The sequence below is a fragment of the Panicum virgatum genome, chromosome 2K (assembly GCF_016808335.1).
Source record: "Panicum virgatum strain AP13 chromosome 2K, P.virgatum_v5, whole genome shotgun sequence".
NCBI classification, from domain to species: Eukaryota; Viridiplantae; Streptophyta; class Magnoliopsida; order Poales; family Poaceae; genus Panicum; species Panicum virgatum.
The window spans coordinates 44,471,646-44,489,149 of record NC_053137.1 but is presented as its reverse complement, the minus strand read 5'-3'; the positions used below and the strand labels follow the sequence as shown (position 1 = coordinate 44,489,149).

Genomic DNA, 17,504 nt, shown 5'->3' with positions numbered 1-17,504 from the left:
CTACTGGTTGCAGCGTCCATTAGAAACAAGGGGGAGCTAAGGAAGAAGAAGATGAGAGAAGAAGAAAATAGAGAGAGGAGAGGGTGGGAAAGAGGTAGAAGAAGACATCAGCCCCCCTACGTCTCTTGGCTAGATCCGCCACTGCACACCCACACACTCATAAAACACATGTACGCAAACACCTCCCTACGAGCATCTTGCATCTTCAAAGACTCTGAGCCGGTAAATTCTCGAGATTGATGAAGTCACCACATGCGTCTCACTGTCGACTGAAATATCACCTACCACCGAATGCATAACACCGTTAAAACTTAGAATATTCGCTTCTATAAGAAGTCGAACTCAAGACCTCATGTACTACTGAGGCTCTTGTAACCACTAAGCTACATGTCCATTCACCTATCAAATATGGTTCATATAGGCCCAATAAAACAAAGCCCACCGGAGCCTAGAAATGCAGAAACATGCGTCTGTCCCGTGATCCCGTCGTTGCTGAGTGGTTTGACCTCCTATGTCCAATCCAGTCAGCGGCACAGCGCCACCCCGCTCAGGCGCTCCCCCCCACTCCGGCGACCGGACGGCCTCGCGTCCTTGCCCCCATGGGGCATCACTCGCGTCCTTTCCTAGCGCGAGTTGCGAAGGACGGAAGGTGCCGGCCACTAGCCCATTGGGGCACCGGGCATCGAAGGCCAGACGGCGGCGGCTAAGGCGCCAAGCGGCGCACCTTCTGCTCCTTCTTAAACCGTGACCCTTCCCGAATAATTGTTTTGTAATATTATTTAATTATTCATGTTTAGAATTTATACTCTGATTACTATTATGAATTTGTTAGATCATTATAACTTATCATCTATTATATTACGTATTTGTTTTGAAAATTTTTATATGTGGCGTACTCAGCCGCAGATCCCTAGTTGGCAGGGAGTTCGAGAAACGTACGCATCCTTCATCATGCCCCGGACAGCTCCGGTGCATCAAGTGCCATGTATAGCATACCATTGTACTCGTATGAATAACAGAAAAAACTACTATCCTTGCACTCCATGTCAAAGACATTACGTGCCGTCATGATGCATGGCTCACTGCGCTGCACTTGCCGTTGGACCAACGTGCCACTTCAAAGTGTCATGTCCAGTTGTCGTGCCCATGCACCCATCTACTTGTTAAGTACCAAGTTCCCGCCGGAGGCGGCCTATTTGGTTTTTAGTCTAGAAATCCTAAAACTTTTGACCGTTAATTAAGAGTGTCAAACAAAACAAAAGTAGTTTATAAAATCAACTCCATCATCATTAGATTTGTCGCGAAAAGTGTACACCCATCCGTAAAGAGGTTTTGCAAATAGACTTTATTTAATACTCCATGCATGCAATATTTTTTTCTCGACTTGCGTGTTCTAGAATCTCTAGAAGCAAACCAAACAAGACGGTTCGTGCACGCGATGAGCATGATGACGGTGAGTCATCAGTTACACATGTTTGGTATGGTTCCAGCTCGAACATGTATCCAAATTGGAGCTGAAATTTATAAAATAGATTAAAATACTTTGTATTTTTATTTTAAATCCAAAATAAAAGTATAGTGACCGAGGAAAAGACTCTTGATTTATTTACAACTCTAGCTTCAAGGATTTCTGAAGCTGGATATAGGCACCTCCAAGAACTCCATGAATTTTCTAGAGTTAAGAGTCATGCCAAACCCACCATCACGTGATGACAGATAGGCTAAGGTTGCGACAGCTGGTGTTGGGCCAAACAGGAGTTGCTAGGCTTTGTGGCTCATATTCTAGACTTTACAATTGCGCATCACACAATTTTCTTTTGCACAAAATTCTAATAATGGACCAAAATTCCGCAGGAAGCTTACAAAATTCATTCTAAATATGGTATGATTTTTTTAACCACACGAACTTTACGTACCACCGTGTAACCACACAGCTATCTATATTATTCAATTGTAATAATAATCAGCCACAAATATCACTTTTTTTTTGAAAACATCACGTTTCTTGAGCATCAACCAAGAGCACGGTACTGGTCAAAGTGATCGCTGTGACGCTGCTCATCTCCATCCCGGTGGCTTGTGGTGGTTGTTGGGCCCTGGGGGACCGTAGTCCTGAGTCTCGAAGGCCATCCTCTCGGAGATTACAGATTCGTCATCCTCCGGCACAAACCTCTTCATTTCCATCTGATGAGAGAGACAATGCAAGAGAAATAATGATCACCGGTCTTCTTGAAGGTAAAACAAAGCGAAGCATCAAAAGATTACGATTCGGTAAGCAAGAGCAGATAAAAGTTTGAAATAAAGGTCCTGTTTGGATCCAAATGCTAATAGATGACAGCGCTAAACTTTAACACTAGTGTATCTAAACATGAGTACTGCTAATAGGGTGAACTAAAGTTTAACCAAGACTCAAAAACTTTAGCAAGATATGAGTGCTAATAGGTGCTAAAATTTAGTACTTAACTTTAGCCTCTCCAAACATGGTTTAAGGTTTATTTGCACCGTGGGAATCCTATTTACAGAAACTTGTACGAACTTCTAGCGTTGGAACCAAGCCATCAGGCTTAGGATCTATTTGGATGGACTAAACTTTAGAACCTATTAGTACTTATATTTTTGATAAAGTTTTTAAGTCTTGGCTAAAATTTAGCCCACCACATTATTAGCACTTCTGTTTTGATGAACTAGTGCTCGAACTTAGTAGTTAGCACTTTGGGAGATTAGCATTTGGATCCAAACATCATCTTAACTTTCTTTTTGAACAGTGAAGATGCAGTTTTCGGAGAAAATGGGTCGAGAGGTGATCGATGGTGAGATTTGCGGTAAGCAAGGCCAGGTTGACAGGACTATGGTACCTTTGGCTCTAGAGTGCTGCCTTTCACCGATGGCATCTGGACAGCCTCTTCCATGGGCATCTTTTGCAGTCCTGCAAGCCACGGAAACGAGTGTTCTGATCAGGTGATGTCACAGCAAAGCCATAGAAGAATGAATCGAAGCATGCAGAGTTGAGAGATGTGTGCGCTCACTTGAGAGGGGTACAGCACTGGAGGGAACCAAGAGGTAGAATGCCAGCAAGGTGATCATAAGACACAGAGCCGGCGCCCTCTCCATTGCCGTGGCCTCTTCAACAGTGCAGTGCTATCTCTCAAGCTCTTAATGTGGATAATGGAATCCGGTTTGTTGCCTTCATGTGGCTTGCACTCTCCCTGGCGAATGGCAATGCCCTGGACCCCTTTTTATTTCGCATGTTATGCAACCTAGATCATTCGTTTAGGGACCAAAGTCAAAAAGGCAACAGAATTGGCAAAGTCCAATCGGTGTTCAGTGGAATTGGACACTGGCCCAACTTCTTTTGCTGCCTTTAGTTTCTCCCCTCCCACTAGGCGTTGAAGTGCTCCTATTAGTCCATATATATCTATCTCTACTTGTTGTTGGCGATTATCATCGTGACAATGCCATTTGTCGGGTGAGGAGACACGGTGCGTGCTCTTCTTCTTCTTCTATTAAAAGAAGACTTGTGAGACTAAGACTGTTGTACCTATCTAATCGGTGAGCCTTATGCACTTTCAAGTTTTAAACGTTGATTTTCTTGCGATAAGGTTCTACATCTATTCCTAATCCAAACGACATTAAAAGTTAGTAAAAGAGTTCATTCAGAGGAAAAAAAACATACTACAGTGCTTTATTATTTATGTGTCCAAAAAAACTTGACAGGGTGTAATAACGGCCTCACCGTTTTCATATCCGGAGGTATCATTTCGATCCCTAAACTCTCAAAATGAATTTTTATATCCCTAAAAATTGTCATTAATTAATTGTATTAAAAATGGACTGTCCATTAAACTTTTTCAGCCGATTTTAGAAATCTTACCACTATGATTATTTTAATTTTGAATTAGTTGTTTATTAATCATACATCATGGGTTGATCTAGATCATTTGATATCAACGGTGGATATTATAGTTTTCTCATTTAACATGGAGATATCAATTTTAATCCTAAATATTTCCTAATAACTATTTATATGTTGCATGTGCTTTGTATAAATTTATTAAGATAATTTGTTCACATTCTCAATAAAAGCGAACTAACAATTTTTTAAATTATAAACAAATATTAACTTAAAGTAGCAAAACAACATTTATATTAAATTGAAAATAGCATCTTGAGAGTTTAGGGATCTGCATGACACCATGGGATAAATTTATAGATCTAAAAATGCATGTTAAAAGACTAGAACATATGTGATGCCTTGAAATAAGCTCAGGATCTGAAATGCAGTTTAGAAATTTAGAGATCTAGATGATACGGAACAAGATTATGGATCGGTAGTGTACTTTACTCTATGCAAAATGCACCGCGATGCCCGAGATATTTCACTCGGAGGAGACTTAGCGATCATCCGTAGTGGGGCGTGCACGAGGGCGCGAACCGGTGGCTGAAATTTCTTGTTTTAGCGGCAGTGGAGACGTCTCGAGGCAACCTCTGCAAAAGTGGAGGATCCTCGCTTGGTTCCTTCCAAGTCAACAGAAAAAGGCGTAGTTTGTGCGCTGATCAGTATGGTACGTAGGTGTCTAGGAGCAGTGCAACACGTGTGGTGATGGAAAAGCCGGGCTCCTTTTCAATCTCAGCAACGGGGACAGTACATGGATGTATTTCGGCTGACCAATGGTGGTTAATTACTTGACTGGAGTTGCTTAGCTAGTTCATCATGTTAGGAGGATAGATGCAGATTAGATTATTGATGTCATCAGTCATCCATCGACTTTCGCGTGTCTAGGCTAAACTGCTCATCAAGTTTATAACATACTCCCTCGGTTTCAAATTACCATTTCAAAATCTATGTATCTAAAAAAGTCAAAACAACTACTAATTTGAAATAGAGTATATAACATATATTCTGTGTTGAAATTTGAAGTAAAGATTTATGCAGAAAGAAAATAGATGTGCTAAATCCTAGGAGAAAATTGGAAGTATTACATGTGCTAATTTCGGTACCGAGATGAAACTGTGCACTGAGACTGACCTATCAAGACTAAGAACTAGGTAATTGTGGTTTCATGTGAAAGACTCGTGAAACTCTTTTTTTCTCTTTCCTCGCCATGTCTGCAAAATTCATAATGTGGCATGGAATTTATAATACCATGAAATTCTTCGTAAAACGTCATTGAGACCGGTCTAACTAATTATGCTATTTTTTATGGATACAGCTGATTGGTTTGCTTCCCGCCCCATCTCAATAATCCATCTTCTACGACACTAATTAGCACCTCGAACTACAAAAGGTCTTTTTTGGGGGGTGTTAGGTGTGAGCCTTTTAGAGTAGCAGGTCGCGGCCTGAAAGGAATGCAGGCCTAGCCGAGTGGAAGTCTGGCCCAAGCCCAAAACTGCCGCTGTTGACCACAAAAGATAGGCAGGCTAGAACACAGGCAATTTAGAGCGAGTTTGGGCTTTCAAGATTAGGCTGCCTTGATCTTTCTTTTTGGCCCGGCAATATTTGAAATGAACATGAACTTCACCAGTGGAAAACCTGATTGAATTCAAGAGCCCGTAATTAGATTGAGTTTCTTGTTAACTTTACTTTCAGTTGTCACTGCCCATTATACACAAAAACTCAATCTAATTACGAGTCTTTTCACCAGCTTATGGCGAAGTCCTACCGAACAAATAATAAAAAAGAAACAGTTTCATCCAAGAAGCTCCCAAAAAGCCCTAAATATTTTTTTAGTAGACGACATAAAACCATTTCTTCAAAAACGCTAGAGCTCGAGCCGCTACGGAAGAAACCAAATCATACCAAACAGGGCCTAAATCAAGACACCGTGAGCTTAACTGATTTAAAAGTACTAGTAATAGCTTTCGGGGGAGTAAAATAATTTAAAACTTCCGGTCAGACCTTGTGTAATAAACTAAAATAAAGAGTGGTGGGAGTCCAATCCAAATCGCCCCAAACCCGTCAACCATCATGAGTCATGACACGGCGGCCCTCCATCCCCCGTTTCCATTCCCGGGAACGGCGAGAGCGAGGGACCCGAGTTGGGCAGACGGGCCCCATCCGTCAGCCTCGGTGGCGGCGGGAGAGGCACGTTAGATTAGGCGGGTGGGCCCCGGCCGGCGTACTCAAGCGCCCCGGCAGTTTCGAAGCCTCCGAAAGCCTCATTTAAAGCCCACGGATCCCACCCCGCACCTCACCTTCGTCCTCCTCGATCCTACCCCCCCCCCCCCCCCCCCCCCGGGTTCTCCTCCTCTCGCCGCCATGGCCAAGCAGAGGCTTCTCGCTCTCCTCCTGGTGGCAGCCCTCCTCGCGCTCTCCTTCTCGCAAGGTAATTCAGAGCCGACGCTGCGGCCTGTCTCCCCCTGCTGTTGCAATTCCTCTCGTGCTGGTGGTGCGTGTGATGGATCATGGACGACGGATCGGGTGATCGAGTGCAGGGCTGGTGGAGGCGCGCAAGGTGCAGGTGATGCGGGCGGCGCCGCGCGACGGGCGGGCCCTCCGCGGGCGGCTGCTGCCGGAGGAGATGGTGTACACGATGATGGACTACGGCCCGCCCACGGCCAACACCAACACCCACGGCGGCATGGTCCCGACGCCGGACCCCTCCTCGCCGCCGACGCACTGATGGACCGACCGGCCGGCCGGCGGGCGGCGGCGTAGCATCTGCGTATATATTTCCACACACACATATATATTTTTGGATTTTGGGGATTGGGGTGTGTCTCTGAACTTCTGAAGGCTGGAAGGGGAGGGGATCGTCAGAGTAAGCTGCTGCTCTTCTCCCTCTCCGATCCTTGGCGCCCATAGAGCGGAAGCGCGTAGTGCCGTGGTAGGATTGCTTGCTGTGCTTGGTTGATTGGAACAGTGGGGGGTCTAGAGCGATGTGTATCGGGTGAGGTGTCAACGCAAATCGTTTCGTTTTCGTTCGTTCTGATCAGTGACCACTGCACCTTGTTCGCCTGTGTTTGTTTTGTTCGGGGAGTTTGGACGGACGTACGTATGGTGACTTGATGAATTTTGTACGAATCTATCAATATCCCCTCTGTACACGATCGCGTGGATATGAATGCTCGTGGAATAAAATTTGTCGGCAATAATAATGCGCTAGTGATCTCCATTGTTCCACTCTGTGTTCTGTCTGTGCATGTGGACTGATGAGCTCAAGTTTGGCGTCTCATGCCTTGTTTAGTTCCAAAAAAATTTCTACAGTATCTATTACATCAAATTTTTGGAGCATTAAATACAGTTGAAAAAATGACTAATTACACAGTATAATTGTTTCATATGTGATGAACCTTTTAAGTCTAATTAGTCCGTAATTGAACATTAATTGTCAAATAACAACGAAATATGCTACAGTACTAAAATTCAAACTTTTTCGCGAACTAAACACAACCTCAATGTTCGGCTGAATAATATTCCTTAGCAAACAATTACTACTAGGTGGCAATTCTAGTTATTATAAAAACGCAGGGGAATATAATCGGCATCATGTGCGCGCGCGCATGTGCAGTTACAATTAAGATAGGTAGAGTCAGTGCTGACTTATGTGACAAACAAAGCATATATCATGTTATTAGCACTGTAGCATATGAGTATAGTGGTTTCTCTATTTGTGTTGAGAGACTAAAACTAGCTAGCTAGCAGCTGCGAAACAGGAATCAAGTGGCACTTATTCCTTTAGCTTCAACAAGCTAAGCCGGGGCTAATCATTCCTCTCCTCCTTGGAGCAAAGCAAGCAATTGATTAGAGCCACCCTTGCAACATGCACGCCCCAGCGCCTAACTTCGATCCACGGCCAGATATAAAAAATGGGTGTCAACCAAAATACTACAGGTGGACCGTGCATGGGGTGACCATGCATCCCGAAGACTCGAAGAAGATGCGTTCAGATTTCATGGTGCCTTTTCCTATACCAGTCTCTGTACTGCCTGCTTGATGTCAAGCAACAAATTAATCATCCTGGCAGTTTTCGCTTTGATGTCAAGCAAATCATCCTTCATCTTTTCCTAGGTCCTTGATGCTGCCAACCGGTAACGTACCACATCATTGCTTTCCCAGTACACCAGAAAGAGAGAGAGAGGTCAACTCATCGGGTTCCATGCACACTACTACTGCTAGATAGGAACTGATAGCTTTTCCGCACCGTACAACATCGCTGTGTCCGAATTGGTCTCATTTGCATGCATGCACGACAGGTGGTGACTAGCTAACTGACTCGGATCCGGCACCGCCGGCCGGCGATCGACGCGAAGCAAAGCTGATAGAGGTAGCAGCAGGAGTAAGGATGGACCTAAACATCCGAATTCTTAGAACAAATTTGATATTTTAAAATAAATATGTTTAAAATTTTATTCTAATTTTTTTATATTATCAAGCATATTATTACACATAAGAATAAAATTTTGTATAAATTTTTTTATGTATTATTTGCTCTCTACAATTAAAAAGGTGAAAAAAGATTCGTATCCGTATCCGATCCGTATTCGAATTTTTATATCTATTATTTGAGAATATATATGATAAATTTGAGGTTTAGTTTTTATGAATCTTTACAAGATCAATGTTAAATATAAGGCTATGAATTTACATAGTAAATTCTATATTTTATTTGTCCATAATCGAAGAAAAATGACAAAAAATCTGACATTCGAATAGACATCTGAATCCATCGTTAAGCAGGAGCTAGCAGAGGAGCCCTGTTCTGTTCGCGTGCAGATTCTCTTGGGACGGATCGGTTGGAACATGTTGGCCTCGTGATCCATCAGGAGAGGCCACCACGCACCGCCTTTGCGTCGCCTACTCATCATCTTTCGAGATGGTCACTTCCTCTATATCCCGACGACGACGATGCGACGTGGGTCTTTCGAGATGGTCACTTCCTCTATATCCCGACGACGACGATGCGACGTGGGTCTTTCGAGATGGTCACTTCCTCTATATCCCGACGACGACGATGCGACGTGGGCGAGGAGGAAATGCCATGTCATGCGAATGGTCAACGACACTAGCTAGAAGAATTATTCGTCCAAATCTCGACTTGCTTTGTTCAATGAAAGGCTACCGCTAGCTAGCTAGCTCTATCGTCTGAATCGCCTCGCAGACCACACGTACAGTCTCCGTGCACAAGACTTGCATTAGGAGTCTTGGACAAGGCCAGGATTGTGCCTCGGCAGTCAGCACAGTCACATAGTGGCATGAGGATCGGAACTGACGCAACAGATCGGCTGTCATCCGATGGACCCCATCAGCTCGATCAGTTGTGGAACCCTGATATTGACGTGTGTGTGGAGTCACACATGCATGCGTCCCAACATCCGAACAAAGGTTGGCAAGGCTTGGACTTTGCGACGGTTGAGCTGTAATATAAGTGATCGGGTTGGACTTTGGATGCGTCGCCAAACCACGCAAGGAGTATTTCCGTCCGTCGCCTTCGGTTTGCATGCATGTTTGGTGCATCTGCACATCTAGCCATGATAGTTTTAATTAGTTATTATCTTGGCACTCAGACTCATGGCTCAGGATAGGTGGACATACAGCCCGGAGCCGGAGGGAAGGAACTGAGTTGCCCGTGGCCCGTGGGTGTGGGGGTCAACAGCTGGTCATAACTCTGGCTGGGCACGAGCGACCGCTTTTGACTCTTTCACTACGGACCGCTAGGACCAGTGGCGGAGGACGAAATCGAATTGAGGTACGGCGAAATTTAGGACGACGTTTTCTTTCTTCCTCTAAGCTTAGATTAGAAGTATAAGAGTACAGCGTAGAGGATAGATTAGAAGTATAAAAGTATAGGCATTACTACAGAACAGGCCCACATTTGTCCCAGCCGTTAGACTCGGAACCAATGGAAGCTTTTGTCCCAAGTCCAACGGCTAGTCGGGCACATGGGGAGTCCAAGGGCCTTTTGTCCCGGTTGGAACCACTAACCGGGACCAAATACCCATCTTTGGTCCTGGTTGGTGGCTCCAACCGGGATAAAAGGCCTAACTCTTTGGTCCCGGTTGTTAGTACCAACCCGGACCAAAGGGCTCTCTACGTGTTAGTACAAAAGGAAGACATCTCATATAGAGTCACATGTGATGTGTAGGTGAGATGGTAAGCAATCCTTGCATGAGGCAAGAGGTCCTAGGTTCAATTTCTGCATGACACAAATTTTTTTTCGCATGACACGGTTGTAGCAACCGGGACTAAAGCGCTTCGTAGTCCCGGTTGGCAACCGGGACAAGAAGCCATTTATGTAGTAGTGAGGATAGCTATAGCTAGAAGATATTGTATCTATTGATGGCCAAATCAAGGTATGGCGAGCGCCACACCTCGCCATACCGGGTCCTCCGCCCCTGGCTAGGACTAGCAGCAGGAGAAGAAACTCGATCGATCGAGCCATCAAGGTCGTCATCGTGCCTATTGATGATGACTAATTACAACTAGTAGTACTCCTTCCGTTTTAGATTATTAGTCGTTTTGATATTTCTAGATTCATAAATTTTGCTATGCATACGATCGACTAATAATTTGAAAAGAAGAAAGTAGTTGCTAAAACAATCGGCGTGCTTGTTCGTCACCATGTCATACATACATACAGTAATACTCGAAGAACAAGCACCCCCGGATCAACTGCCTACTAATCGAGCTAGCCTGATCTGGGGCCGTGGCGTGGAGTCGCTGTTAAACAAACATGTAAACTCGAGATATGATGGAGATGGTTGTTGCCGTGTACAACAAGTAGATGATTAGTTTGTACCTGGTAAGTTGTTGTAATCTTAGAGATAGATCGGCAACAACAACCTTCCCTGAATATTTCAACCGTGTAAGCCATGGTGGCGGCTGTTGTCACCCCTATATAACACGCAGGCGTCGACCCTAGAAGGGCAACGACGATTAACCAAAACTTCCAAGCGCCTCTGATTTTTCACATGGTAATAAGAGCCTCTATCAATTAGTCATAGATCCAATTCACCACCAAAGCAATGGCAAGCTCATCTGCTCCCATTGTCAACCCGTTGATTGGTCAAATGGTTGCAGAAAAGCTAACCAAGACCAATCATGCAATCTGGAAGATGCAAGTCCTCACCACAGTGAGGGGCGCGCGCCTGGAGGGTTACCTTACCGGCGAAATCAAGGCCCCCGCTCTCACAAAGAAGGTGATGTAAGGCGAGAAAGAAGTTGATGCACCTAACCCAGCCTATGGAGAATGGGTTGCTACTGATCAACAGGTTCTGGCGTACCTGCTGTCAACAATGACAAAGGACATCCTGTCCCAAGTCGCGGCATGCAGGACTACTGCAGGAACATGAGCCGTCGTCGAGACCATGTTCTCGTCAATAACGAGGGCTCGCGCCATCAACACTCGCATAGCCCTCGCCACCACCAAGAAGGGTGATCTCTCCATCACCGAGTACATCAGCAAGATGCGCACGCTTGGTGATGAGATGGCCAATGCCGGCAAGCCGCTCGACGATAACGAACTCGTCTCGTACATCCTCACCGGCATTGACTCTGACGACTACAACCCCGTCATCACCTCTCTAATTACTAGAGTGGAACCGGTGAAAGTAGGCGAGGTGTTCTCGCAGCTGCTCAGCTTCGAGCAGCACATGGAGCTTCTTCATGGCAGCAATGATCCACACCACTCCGCCAACATGGTGAACCGGGGGCGTAGAGGAAATCGCGGTGGCAACAATGGCAACCGCGGCAGGGGGCGTGGCAACAACAACAACAGCGCCCCCCGTCAAAACAATGGCAGCAACAAGTCCAAACCTGACACCAGGCCCAAGTGCCAGTTGTGCTACAAGAAGGGGCACACCGTGATCGACTGCTGGTACAGGTTCGAATAAAACTTTGTTCCTAATGAAAGGTATGCAGGTTCTGCTGTCACGGGTTATGGAGTTGACTCAAATTGGTACACAGACTCCGGCTCTACAGATCATGTCACTGGAGACCTTGAGAAGCTCTCTGTACGTGACAAGTATAAGGGGCAGGACCAAGTTCACACAACCAGCGGTTCAGGTATGGAGATTAGCCACATTGGTCATTCAGTTGTCAATACCCCTAGTTGTGATCTCTACTTAAATAATGTCCTGTATGTTCCAAAGGCTAGCAAAAATCTCGCATCTGTTCATCGTTTAGCAGCTGATAATTCTGCCTTTCTAGAATTTCACCCTGATTTCTTTTTGATCAAGGATCAAGCCACAAAGAAGGTTCTTCTTAGAGGACCTTGCTGAAAGGGACTCTATCCCTTGCCATCTACAACCTCAATAAAGCAAGCCTATGGAGCTGCCAGGCCATCTCGTGAACAATGGCATAGTTGACTAGGGCATCCTTCATCTCCGATTGTGGAGAAAGTCATCAATAGTTTTGATCTTCCTTGTTCAGTAGATTCCAATAAACAATCAGTCTGTGATGCGTGTCAAATGGCCAAGAGCCATCAATTACCTTATTCTATATCTCAAAGTGTGTCGTCTCATCCTCTTGAACTTATTTACTATGATGTTTGGGGTCCTGCTACTGTTTCCACAGGAGGCAAAAAGTACTATGTTAGTTTTATTGACGACTATAGCAAATACACTTGGATCAACATGCTCAAATTTAAATCTGAAGTCTTTGAGAAGTTCCGTGAATTTCAAAGCCTTGTTGAACGTCTCTTTGATAGAAGAATCATCACCATACAGACTGATTGGGGAGGCGAGTATGAAAAGCTCAATTCCTTTTTCAGCAAGATAGGCATCACACATCACGTATCGTGCCCCTATGCCCATCAACAAAATGGATCGGCTGAATGGAAACATCGTCATATAGTAGAGGTTGGCCTCTCTCTTCTTGCTCATGCTGCAATGCCTCTTAAATTCTGGGAAGATGCTTTTATCTCTGCAGTCTATTTGATCAATAGAACTCCTAGTGACTCCTCCAATATAAGTCGCCCTTAGAACTCCTCTTTGACCAAAAACCAGACTACACAGCTTTACGTGCATTCGGTTGTGCATGTTGGCCCAATTTGCGCCCCTATAATACTCACAAACTTCAATTCCAGTCAAAGAAGTGCACGTTCTTAGGCTATAGTCCTTCTCACAAGGGATACAAGTGTCTCGATCCAGCTTCTGGTCGTGTATATGTCTCTAGGGCGTTATTTTTTATGAGCATATCTTTCCCTTTGCCTCTTTACATCCCAATGCTGGCCATCGGCTTCAATCAGAAATCAGTCTCCTCCCAGATTTTCTTCTTAATCCTAGCACATCTACTAGTGGGGCTGCACAACTAAATGATCATGGGCCTAATTCTCCTGATTTTACTAATGTTTTTAGTGAAGAAAGTGGTGGTTTTCAGGCAGATTCTACGACAAATAATGATGTTGCAGCAGTGGGCGCGGCACCGGAAGGAGATCCTCCTGCAACAGCAGTAGAACATTCCCCGTCGGCAGATCCTCCTGTTACAGCTCAGACGACAGATCCTACGGCAGGGCCAATCACCAGCCATGCGGACACACCTGGTTCGCCGGTTTCGACTCAGCTGGGGGACCAGGTGCAATCTTCGTCGAATCCAGCGCCAGGCGCTGCTGGATCCTCTACACCGCTTGGATCCCCTGCAGCTGCGACACAGCAGCAATCAGACGCTTCAATTGTCCTGTTACACGCCTGCAACGAGGTATTCGCAAGGTGAAAAACTACACTGATGGTACGATACGTTATGCTTTACTTACACATACTGGTGAACCCAAAATCTAGAAGAGGCACTAGGAGATAATAATTGGAAAAGTGCTATGGATGCTGAGTATTTAGCTTTGCAAAAGAATAATACTTGGCATCTTGTTCCACCTCAGAAAGGTAGGAACATAATAGATTGCAAGTGGGTCTACAAGATTAAAAGGAAACAAGATGGGAGTTTCGATAGATACAAAGCTCGTCTAGTTGCAAAGGGTTTCAAGCAAAGATATGACATTGATTATGAAGATACATTCAGTCCCGTGGTCAAGGTGGCAACTATCAGAATTGTTCTCTCCTTAGCTGTTTCTAAGGGATGGACCCTACGACAGCTAGATGTTCAAAATGCCTTCTTGCATGGAATCCTTGAAGAAGAAGCTTATATGAGACAACCACCTGGCTATGAGAGCAAGTCATTTCCAAATTATGTTTGTAAATTGGATAAAGCTTTGTATGGGTTAAAACAAGCACCACGAGCTTGGTTTGCAAGACTAAGCAAGAAACTTGTAGAGCTTGGTTTTAAAGGTTCCAAGGCAGATACTTCACTATTTTACTATAGTCGGGGTGATATAACTATGTTTGTTCTCATTTATGTAGATGACATAATTTATGTAGATGACATAATTGTAGCAAGCTCGAGACAAGAGGCAGTCCTGGCTGTATTAAATGATCTACAGAAAGATTTTGCACTTAAAGACTTGGGTGACTTGCATTACTTCCTTGGCATAGAAGTTAATAAAGTTCCTGGTGGAGGTATTATTTTGACACAAGAGAAGTATGTGTGTGATTTGCTAAAGAAAACGAATATGGCCAACTGCAAGCCTGTGAGTACACCACTTTCTACCAGTGAGAAGCTTTCTCTGCATGAGGGGACACCGTTGGGACCAAATGACGCTACTCAGTATAGAAGTGTGGTAGGTGCTTTGCAGTACCTTACATGAATTAGGCCTGACATTGCTTTCCCGGTGAACAAGGTATGTCAATATTTACATGCTCCTACTAATATACATTGGGCTGCTGTTAAAAGAATATTAAGATACTTGAAGGCATGTACAAAGTTGGGACTTAAACTAGGAAAGTCAATGTCTACTCTGGTTAGTGCGTATTCAGATGCAGATTGGGCTGGTTGTTTGGATGACAGAAAGTCGATAGGTGGCTTTGCAGTGTTTCTTGGGTCAAATTTGATCTCTTGGAATGCAAAGAAACAAGCCACAGTTTCTCGGTCCAGCACTGAATCAGAATATAAAGCTTTAGCTAATGCCACTGCAGAGGTTATGTGGGTGCAAACCTTATTACAAGAACTTAGTGTACCAAGTCCATCAATGCCTCATCTGTGGTGTGATAATATGGGTGCTAAATATTTGGCATTTAATCCGGTGTTCCATGCTAGGACAAAACATATTGAAGTTGATTTTCATTTTGTAAGAGAACGGGTCAATAAATTTTTTTTACAGATTGACTTCGTTCCTTCTGGAGAACATGTAGCCGATGGTTTTACAAAGGCACTCTCAGTGAGGCAGTTAGAAAATTTCATCAAGAGCAATCTCAACTTAGGAAAGTTGTGGTTGAAGGGGGGTGTTAAAAAAACATGTAAACTCGAGATATCATGGAGATGGTTGTTGCCGTGTATAGCAAGTAGATGATTAGTTTGTACCTGGTAAGCTGTTGTAATCTCAGAGATAGATCGGCAACAACCTTCCCTGAATATTTCAACCGTGCAAGCCATGGTGGCGGCTGTTGTCACCCCTATATAACATGCAGGCGTCGACCCTAGAAGGGCAACGACGATTAACCAAAACTTCCAAGCGCCTCTGATTTTTCACAGTCGCCACGCATATCCTGCTACGCACAGCGAACTGGCACGGGTTTGGCTGGGATGGGATTACGTTAGCCCGGCCCAACACGCCGCCACCTTCCGCTTCGCCGTTTGACGTCGCGCGAGTCCATGGTTCGGCGCGCGCGGCTGGCTGGCTTTTCAGCTGAAGATGACGCCTGCATGCGCCTGTGTGTTGTGCCGTCGGGGACCAAGCTCGCGACGGGACGAGGGCACGAGGCTAGCGACGACAGGCACACGGGCCAGGATGGGAGCCGGCGGCCGCCCGCGGTCGAGCCGTCGAGGCGGAGCGGATCACAGGCGATGACAAGCCGCGCGCGGTGCGAGTGGACCGAACCGGTTGGGCAGGCAGCTCAAGTCCAGCAGGGCCCGGTTATTACTCAGAGGATTTTGACCGCCTTTAATTTCTTTTTTTGAAAGACCGCCTTTAATTTCGCGCGTTCAGCGCGCAGGCCGCCGGCGGCGCCGGTCAGCTCTCTCCATTAGAGCAAGTACAATTAAAACAAGTATAATAATGAATTTAAAGTCAAGTTAGACAGCAGTTTTGAAAGTGGTCGGGTGCTCTAGCCTAAAAAGGGGAGATGGTGAATTAGACACTCTTAAAATCTTAACCTATGGCTCCAACTAGTTTGCACAAAACTTAAACTAAATCAAGCTATCTAGATGTGCAACTATGATTCTTCTAGTGTGAAAATCTCATCCCAAAAAGAGTTTTGCAACCTATAGCCAATCCTAGCAAGCTACTACATTAAGAAAGTAAAGACACACAAGTTGCAATATGAAATGCAAAAGCTTAAAGAGAAGGGATGAGAGGAAGCAAACTCTCGACACGAGGATTTATCCCGTGGTTCGGATTGCCACAATGGCGCCCCTACATCCACATTATTGAAGCACTCACGAAGAGTATTACTTCCCGGCAATCAAGTCTCTTCTGTGAACACAATCACGATCACTTTGATCCCGCTTTCCACTAAGGGAGCTTGCCCACGAAGGAGGGTCTCTGTCCTCCGCACAATGTTGTTGACGCCGCTCCAACCAAGCCGGAGGGTTGTTAACTTGCCGGCGAGCTACCAATGCTCCAAGGAGGCCGGCGCACCGAAATACAAGTTTGGTTCACTCTAGAACCAGCCACAAGGATCTCAACCTTGCTTGTACACTCACTCAAGAGCTAATCTAGCACTCACACTCACAAAGCTAGTACTAAGCCTAAGGATATGATCAATATGCACTTGGGTTGGCTTGGAGGTGTTCTTCAATGTGTATGAGGTCTCTCTAGTCTCCAGCAAACTCAAAATGGCCGGGGTGAGGCGTATATATAGGCCACCAACTCAAGAGAGCCGTTACTAGCCGTTAGCTAGTTTTCTGCGTAGGCATCGGAACTTTCGGTGCTAGAGTATCGGTTCTTCCGGTCACTCACAGAATGATTCTAGCCGTTGGCTCCTCTGACACGGCTGCAGCAACTTTTTGGGACCATCGGTTAAACCGATGCTTGGGTGTCGGTTCTTCCGGTGGTACAGGATCTTCTCATAGCCATTGCACTTGATAATTCCTTGCTGACGTCATTTCACCGACGCTTGCTCCGATGGGGCATCGGTTCTTCCGGTGCTGAAGACTTGGCTGCTGCGCACTTGACATCGCCTCTGGACAATAGTATGTTGATTGCACCGATACCTCTTGAGTGACCCGTCGGTTAAACCGGTGCTACTGAGTTTTACCCACTTGGCTCAGTATGCACGCCTAATTACTCCGATGTAGTGGCGTCGGTTCTTCCGACAACCATCGAATGTCCCGATGGTGGGGCATCAGTTAAACCGGTGCAGCTGAATCTGCAGCCATCTCTGGATTTTCACTATACTTTGGCACCTCTACGACGGATTGGACTTGACATCTTAATGGTGGATTGGACATGGCGTCTCGACGATAGATTGAACATTGCGTCTTGACGATGAATTAGACGTGTTGAATCATATCCATGGGACCT

At 45.2% G+C, this 17,504-nt stretch overlaps 2 protein-coding genes and 1 non-coding gene across 3 annotated transcripts; 2 read left to right on the top strand and 1 right to left on the bottom strand.

The window, feature by feature from the left end:
• Positions 1 to 1,579: 1,579 nt before the first annotated feature.
• LOC120679292 lies at positions 1,580 to 3,230 on the bottom strand. Its single transcript, XM_039960850.1, has 3 exons — positions 3,027 to 3,230; positions 2,856 to 2,926; positions 1,580 to 2,184 (listed from the first exon to the last, which is right to left on the bottom strand). The coding sequence occupies exons 1-3, from the start codon at positions 3,109 to 3,111 to the stop codon at positions 2,059 to 2,061; spliced, it is 282 nt and encodes a 93-aa protein (XP_039816784.1). The 5' UTR covers positions 3,112 to 3,230; the 3' UTR covers positions 1,580 to 2,058.
• A 2,898-nt stretch (positions 3,231 to 6,128) lies between these two features.
• On the top strand, positions 6,129 to 7,118 carry LOC120679288. The gene is made up of 2 exons (XM_039960837.1): positions 6,129 to 6,323; positions 6,433 to 7,118. Exons 1-2 carry the CDS (start codon positions 6,257 to 6,259, stop codon positions 6,618 to 6,620), a joined length of 255 nt encoding a protein of 84 aa, XP_039816771.1. The 5' UTR covers positions 6,129 to 6,256; the 3' UTR covers positions 6,621 to 7,118.
• A 4,324-nt stretch (positions 7,119 to 11,442) lies between these two features.
• Positions 11,443 to 11,584, top strand: LOC120696356. The gene has a single exon (XR_005684132.1). It is a non-coding gene; the product is annotated as a small nucleolar RNA Z247 (small nucleolar RNA).
• Positions 11,585 to 17,504: the final 5,920 nt, after the last annotated feature.